This window comes from Limulus polyphemus, unplaced genomic scaffold (genome assembly GCF_000517525.1).
Source record: "Limulus polyphemus unplaced genomic scaffold, Limulus_polyphemus-2.1.2 Scaffold60, whole genome shotgun sequence".
Lineage (NCBI taxonomy): Eukaryota > Metazoa > Arthropoda > Merostomata > Xiphosura > Limulidae > Limulus > Limulus polyphemus.
This window is the reverse complement of record NW_013665670.1, coordinates 1,068,847-1,077,427: the sequence shown is the minus strand read 5'-3', so window position 1 is coordinate 1,077,427 and position 8,581 is coordinate 1,068,847. Positions and strand designations below refer to the sequence as shown.

Sequence of the window (8,581 nt, the reverse complement as noted above, 5' to 3'; positions counted from 1 at the left end):
CATAAGTTTCATTTCATTGTAATTAAATTATTTTTATTCTATATCAATTTTAATAATGAGAATTTTCATAACCAGTATAATAAAAACAACAAAAGCTACAGTGTGTACTTAAAAGCTGAAGTATATCTTAAGACATAAATATAGCTAAAAAAGCAATAAAAATTGTTAAAACATCAAATACATACTGTATTTGTAGAATTTTCTCTGATACAATTTTTATAGGATAATAAGATCTTCTAATTGTAGTTAATTTATCTATCCATTGAATATGTAACTACTGCAAATTATATCTATCTTTTACTTAAGATATCAATTCTTTAAGAGTTACAAATTATATGTAATTCTCAGCTGCAACCAAAACCAGATATCAGAATATTTCATTTTGATGTATCATATAAAATTAATTTATAAACAATAAATTTTGATTAAAATAATTAATTCATCATAAATCTAAACAAATCCCAGGCAACTAAAGTAATTTCAAAATTCATAATGAAAAAGTTTCTGCATAGGATAAAACAATTGACTTCAACTATAGCCGAGAGGCTAATACACAATTAATCAATTACATTTGAGAATAGATCACCCAGATTGGTGTCATGTAAAATAATCAGTTAATCAAAGTTATGATTAAATCATTTAATGTCATGTCAAAATTAACTGATTGAATTTAAGTGTTTCCAATCATTACTGTTTGTGATTATTCCCACTACACAAGTAACTGAAATATTGCCATTATGCTTTCTCGTTATAATTTTCAAAAAAATTCAATTTTGTTCAATTTAATCGATTAGCATCATAACTCATGAAAATAATCAATTAATCAAAATTTGTATTTTTGAATATTACTATTTTTAGTTGTTCCAACTATCCAAGACTCATGTGAATAACTGATTAAAATTGAATGTAATCAATTAATCCTCTCCAGACAGGTCACAGGTCAAAGGCCATGTCATCGCATTTATTGATTCGCATTCAAAATTTTATTGAACTACTATTTCATGAATTTATGTCATTAAGTTTGGTATTAAACTGTAGATAATTTAAATGTTAGTATTATACATTATTTAATTAATTAACTTAAAAGTAAATATAAAAAAAACAGTTAAACATCAATTTTTGTGTGTCACGTGGTATGTTTAATGCAACACAGGTTCAAATTAGATGTTTGTGATATCAACATACAAGTCTATAGACTTATACGAATTTTGAACTCAAATTACCGATATTGACAACCTAGAATATAAAATAAGAATCTCATATTTTTTCTATTTGCCGAGATATCACTTATGTACTGAATCAAACACACTGGCCCCACTCACCTCTTTCAATTTATGGAAATGGTCCCTTAGATACACTTACTTCAATATGTGACATGTTAATAACCAATCAAAAGCTCAGAATGTCCCCCTAATGGTTTTCTCAGCCATTTTCATGTGTTAGGATGCCATCTCATTTTTTCGAACCAAGATTTCAATAAGGTAGGTTATGTCTTTAGTCTGCTCAAAATTTCATATTTTTTTAAGAGTAAAATACATCTCAGTTACTAAGCTTGATAAATTATAGTGGAATTCTGTGGTATTCATATAGTAATTTATGATTTTTGGTTATTCAACTGTATATATAAAATCTAAAAAAAAATTATTGTTTCATATCCTCCACATGCAAAATTTTAAAAGAGTTAGCAACCTATGTCAAGCAGCAACCGAATACAAAGGTCGAAACTATAAGAGGTAATTGTTTGCTTTATTCTTTATTTACCTTTCTATGTTTTAAGAAAAATAAGTTTAAAAACTTATTTCAAAATACAATAATCTATATACATATATAATGTATAATAATTGAAATGTGACTGTATTTAAAAAATACAACTACTAGTCGACAAAAACACAGCCAAGACAAGTTATTTTGTACAGATCAAAGGTCAATTTTATGTTATTTGATACAGTAACATGAGTGCACGTGAGCCTCGTCATTTTAACTTCTGTATTGTTAGTCAGGCATGGCTGAAAGGTAAATATAATAAAAATAATAAATATATGATGTTATGAGATTTAAGCTATTTAGTATAAACATTAATGTTTTTGTGTTATAATTTGTTGTCATTTTAAAATGAAAGAGGCATAATTTATATTTATTTCCTAATTTATTTATGGCGGTTACAAGATTGGTCAAATCTACTGAACCTGTACAGAGATTCGTTATTGAAAATAACATTATAAATATTTTGCATGTGAAATTTGAAAATTTTCTTATGCACAAAAATATTTTTAATCTTAAAATGAAAATTACTTAGATATGCAACATGTGAAAAGAAAAAAAAAAGGCATGAGAAAACATTGTTTAAATCTTAAGACTTAATAAAAAATTTGATATTTTGTGTGAGAAAGCATTGTAATGCTTACTGATAATCTGCCAAATCTTGTTAACATACACTTACTACTTTAAATGTTATAGCATGAAAACTGTAACAAGCACAAAATGGTTACGAGGTTGGTTCCAGGGTCCAAACCCGTGCTGAAAGAGTTAATGAGCTAAAATACAATCACAGATATACTTACATACCCACTAATAATCTATTTTGCAGTTCTTGACAGACTATATTATGGAAAAGAAATGAAATATACTTTACATATGTAATTGTTAGTCTTTTTAGGTTTTTGCTGAAAAACATTTACAGGATTTTGTCATACACCAATCAGACCTTGTAACCAATGCACATGATTTTATATAACATCCTCAGTGAAATCAAGCAGAATTTTCATCATGAATGATGAGCTGTGAAATAAAAATATAAATAACTTACAAGCTGTCCACAATACAATGTAAAATACATATCACGTACATTTTCAAAAAATCTTTAGTTTTAAAAGCTGGATGTAACTTAACATATATGTAGAACTCCAAAGAATTAAAACATAAAAAAAGTTATTTCACGAGCTCCTCGAATTTGAGTTTCATCTAGAAATTACAACACTACCTTTTATCTGTTCCTATTGATTTTATTTATTTACTGAGTACTACTAAATTGTGATAAACATTTAACCCTCAGCTAATAACTGTATCACTAGCCTTCAATAAAAAACATATAATAGTATTAATTATTCAAATCGATGTTTGCTTTTGATCCTGAGAATATTATATGGAAGAGCTAAAACAAAAATTGAATTTTTTGAACAACGTAATATGGACTATCTAAACGTAAGGCAAAACTACAATAAAATCATTATTGCTAGTTGATAAGCAGTAAAACCTTTTAACTCTTGCGTTTGTTATTAACCCTCGAGTGATGCATCAGATGGTCTTTCCTTGGAGGATGTTTAACACTAGCTTGCATATGACAAATCTGATTCTGTCTGTCAAGGTAGGACTTCTGTAGTTGTTTCTGCTCATGTCGCTTGCGAGCTCGCTGAGCTGGCTTCACATTCTCAATAAATTCAAGTATATCTAAAAATCAGAAGAAAAAAAAAGACTTACATATAGAAAAAACTTTCACATGGAAAACCTAAAATATTTTAGACAGCCTGCTACATATGATTATGGAATAATACTTAAGTACTTGTATTTGCAAGAAGAAAAATTACAGTAAGTGAACTGGAATGATACAAGGAAGCATGCAATCCTATGAAATGCTTTTATTTAAGCCAATGTTAATTCAGAAACAAAATCTGAATAACACATGTGGTATTTCATTAGATATTTCATGGTAACTGTTAGTTTGTTAAGATATATTATGTGAAGGAAGCAAGCTAGCAAAACATTAGTATTTAACTGTGCTCTAACCTTAGATATCTGTTCTTCAGTAAATTTTTGTTCAGCATTACAATTATAGTTTGCTAATTACAACTTTCATATCTTAAACATGTAAGAATAAAAATTTAATATTAATTTATATCACCTAAAGATCATTAAGAAAATATTTATTATAAATGAAATCATATTTGTAGGTAAGCCATATTTTACAGTTACCCATTGTCATAGTTACAGCAGAAGTTTGTTGTCTCCTTCTTATTCTTCTGTGAAACCTATCCACACATTTATTTGTTCTCCTGTTAATTATCCTGGTATCAGATGCTACTGATTGTTGTGATTCATCTTCTTGAATGATCAAGGAAGAAGTTTCATCCTTTTCTGCATCAGTTTTCCGAGAGGTATAAACCTCTTTATTCACAGAAGACAAAACTCGTAGATAATCAGATCCATAAACACTCATACTGGGATGTTCAATCAGTAGGTTTTCCAAAGGAGATGTCTCTACACGAACCAGTCCTCTAGCAGTAAAACAAGGAGGTGGCGTAATGTACCAACTCCCATCCATCTGAGTTGGACTTACAGGACTATCTGGTAAAGTTGTAGCCAATTCTACTCTTTCTGGAAGTTGAACAGAAAGAGAAGCGGAACCACTAACTTTAGGGCAAAGGTGTTTACATTTCATATTTTCATTTTTCGGGGCGGAGTGTAGTTTAAGATCCACTTGATGCATGGATGGAAGAGCATTAGATTCTAAATAACATTAAAATTTAAAAAAATTGGAGTTAATTTATTTTACATTTGTTACTTTTTCTCATTTGAAATACTTCTCAAAGTAATTAAGTTTGTCATATCACCTATGCCTTAAGCCATTACATGTACATGTTTCATATTATACTGAGAAGTCACTAATATGACTTCAACTTTTACAATACTATACTTCTCACTACTAAACAAATCCTATTTATTAAATGCTAGCTCAAATATATTTACATATACACACATACATATATGTATACTTGTATATGACATGCTTTTACTACCAATGCTTGATGTTCTCATCGTTGTGGTTCAAATAATGTCTTTGATTAAAAGATCCTTATGTAAATATTAAAAACTAGAGAAATTAGTAATGAATAAAACTTGTCCCTATAATAAATTAACTGATAGCAGAATGTGAACAAAGCTTTTTGTAATTATCTATGCTTCACATGAAATTTATTAAGAGAGAAGTAGTTTGAAAACTTGCATTTTATAAACAATAGTTAAAAATATGAAATTTTCTAGACTTAAATTTTAAGAATTATATGATGGAGCTTATATTTGGTAGATATAAGGTAGTAGTAATTTGAATTATAAGACTTAAGCTTAACATCAGAAGCATAAAAAGACAAAAACTGAAATTAAAATTACCAACAGAGAACAGTAGAAAAGAGATAACAACAGACCATATCCACAAAGTCCTTTATAGTAATAGCACTACCTAGATCATAAAAGTTTTATACTTGATAGTTTGATGGGGCAACTACTATATTTGAAATAAATTTCACCAACATCAGGACTTGCTTTAAGATGTAAAACACTGAGACATACATGTATAAAAGAAAGAAAGATAAGAAATTTAGAAAGATTGGAGATCTCAACAATTCATAAAGCTAAAATATTATAAAACATCTGAACATTATAAATAAAAGTTTAATAAAAAAACGAAAAACTCATAATTTATTCACAAAAGTACAAAAAACAGGATAAGTATTATAGTACAGATCCCAGAAAATGGAAAATATTTGTGTTATACTAGGGAGTGATACACATACAGAAAATAAGATATAATCTACTGATTAGAAATATAAGTAGTCAGAACAGTGTTAACAAATGCATAAAAATTAAACTTGTCCTTTAAATACTTTAAAAAGCATAAAAAAATGGTATGATTTAGTAATGTTCATTTAAGTAATCCATTACAAGATAATTCTATGTTGATCACCTTCTTTTCCAAGTTTACTTATTTTCTATAAAGGTTGAGTAATTATAAATGAGTATGGCATGCAGTACTTTTGACAGTTAAGTAGTGCTAATGTTTCTTCCTAAAATTATATTAAGTTAATTTAATATTTAGGCTTTTAAGTCAGGCCAGTCTTAAAAAACTAGTTTTCTTGCCATTACTAATCATTCCTAGCTGAAATAATATTGTTCTATATCTGTGCTTTACAGTGATAAGTCAGTAATGTGCAACATTTTAACTACATTATTGATACATTCCACATACAGTAACTTGTATAAATCTGTTGTCAAGTATGTAAAAATTGAAAAATTAATATTATTCTGAATTTTCACATAGAAATGAAAGTTATGTAAATATATGTATAATGTCATATCATACAGATATTGATATTTCCTGTAACCTTTTTTTTCTTAACCTAATTTTTTTTTCACATAAAATACCTCAATACATTATGAAATGAGTAGTGAAGCATTCTGTTATTCTTTACAAGCTTAATGTTATCAATCATCCTTATAATATCCCCTAGTTACATGACATTTGTTAAAACAGCCAAGATATACTTTACTTCAGTTAATAATTAGATAAAAGAACTAGTTACCCCAAATATCTACAAGAAGCCAATCATCTTCTGTTTCCTTTGTCATGTAAGATGTTTTTTCTTCATTCTTGGATTCTGGAACCTCTTCTCCTTTAAAGAAATAAGTTGCAATTCCACCAAGCATTATACACAGAAAATGTACTTGATCCTTTGAGGGTTGTCCCCTAAAGTAAAAATTAGCAAGTATTATTGAAACAGAAAGAACAATATTGTACTAACAGTAAGACCGACAAAATCAGTTTCAAATATAGAAAGTGCAATCAGCAACCAAAGGAATGAAATGATTTTTTATATACACTAAATTTTCCTTCAATACAGTATACTACAAAATCTCATTTGTGTCCAAAAAATGTACTTTATTTATAAGAATATAAAATGTACCAAAATATGTTGACATACATCCAGCTGTACATTCTTTTAATAAGACATGTGTAATTGCTTACTGTTAAGAGGAATTCCTGCCCAACACATCTACCACCATTTTAGATTTCCTCCATACTTACACACCGAATTGGCAAGCATTTTTCAACAGAATACAACTAAATAATCCCACACATATATATCAGATTACCATTGTAAGGAATATTGGTGAATTTATTCAAGTACTTCACAAATGATTTAAGACACAAAATGTATTACGCACTTATACTTGTGTGGTATTTGAATATACCATGCAGTATATTCTTCTGGTATTATAATATTTATTCATTGTTCTGTGGTTGAGAGAACCTTTAAGTAGATTTTGTTGAAAGCTACTTTTGTTGTTCTTGGAATGTTTTATATCTGTTAAGAGCCTGGAGAGGATATTGCTGAATACATGTTTAAATATATCAATAGCAGTATCTTTCAATGGTAGTTCAGGTGGTATTGAAAGAAAATTATGGCTCTACCTAAACTGTAATAAGAATGAGTAATTGTAATTGTAATTGAGAATGAGTTAGTGCTAATTTCTATGGGTAAATTTGAAGTTTATTGCATATTAAGAAATGTTAGATATTGTCAGTCTGGCCTGGAACATCATCTTGATCATTATAGTCTGCTATATGGATTCAGCTTGAATAATTGAATGCTAAAACAAAACTGTATTTCTGATAGATACTCACATCTGCACACAGAATAGCTTGATCCTTTCCATGTCTCCCTATGAAACTTGCATGCCACTGGCCTGAAGCTAATTCCCACCTAAAAATCAAGTGATTAAAGTGAACTGCATCTGAGCATGATGATATCATTATACAATGATAGCCTTCCACCAATAAGAGGGTGACACAACCTCCTTGCATAGTAACTCCCCTTAAGCATTTGCACTCAAAATAACTTCATTCTAAGATGAGGCAAGAAGAAAGAAAATGCATTGGAAGTGGGGAGGTAAGTATCTAAGTGAAAGGAAATATTTTTTCAGGTAAGAAAATGTTAACTTCCAGGAAAAGACCTCACCTCTCCACACACACAGTAGCTAGAATCCTGCACTGAAATGGTGGAGGGTCTGGTGAAAACTTTAAACTTAGATGATCTCCCTTCAGAAAGCACTTGAAGGAAAAGCTCATGGAGTGCAACACCTAATGGCAGGAACTTCACAGGGGCACACCTATGACAGGTATGTCATCTCAACTAGGGAATACTCTTTGCCTGCAAGGAAACAGAGGGAAAAGCTAAAAAGCCCCAAATTTCATAGGGATGAGCAGAATTAGATCATGACCAAACAAGCATGTGCACACAAGTGGTCGATGAGCTAAGAAGTATTGTGTGAGTAGGGCTCACTCAGACTGAACGGTAGGTATTTTATCTTGATTCAACCAGATAGATTGATTCTCTCTACAGCAGAAGATCACACTAGCTCTATGAGAGATAATCCACACTACACAGACAGTGTCACAACTGCACTATATCCCATTGGTGCTGTGCACAATCAGTGTGGAACCATTGAACGTACATCACCCCAGTGATTAGAAATTGATAAGTGGCTAGGGTCTACTGTGTTCCACTAGAAGGAGAAGTATTTGCAATGGCAAGACCCAGACAAATGGCTGAATTTTAATTGGGTGCTTGCCAGAAAGGTCTTTTACTGGAAACAGTGCAACAGGTAACTGTGAAACCCTATTTTTAAAAGCTGGCAAGTGTGAGTCAAAGAAATGGGAAGTCACTTCCCTGTTGCTGGCTTTTTCTATGATAGTCCATGGATTGGTACAGTCTGAATCGGGCAACTGAGTAATTTTAATACCATGAGG

At 29.9% G+C, this 8,581-nt stretch overlaps 1 protein-coding gene across 3 annotated transcripts in view; it reads right to left on the bottom strand.

The window, feature by feature from the left end:
• Positions 1-2,402: 2,402 nt before the first annotated feature.
• LOC106464500 (tumor protein p53-inducible nuclear protein 1-like) overlaps positions 2,403-8,581 on the bottom strand; it is a 21,387-nt gene continuing 15,208 nt past the window's right edge. For 2 of the 3 annotated variants that reach the window (XM_022392639.1, XM_022392644.1), the window contains exons 2-4: positions 6,354-6,517; positions 3,970-4,503; positions 2,416-3,447 (exon numbers count right to left, since the gene is read on the bottom strand). In XM_022392639.1, the coding sequence (XP_022248347.1) occupies positions 3,257-3,447; positions 3,970-4,503; positions 6,354-6,477 (849 nt within the window). In that variant the 5' untranslated portion in view covers positions 6,478-6,517 and the 3' untranslated portion in view covers positions 2,416-3,256. Of the gene's footprint in view, positions 3,448-3,969; positions 4,504-6,353; positions 6,518-8,581 lie in introns of all 3 variants that reach the window. The other variant, XM_013924648.2, reaches the window with a different exon arrangement.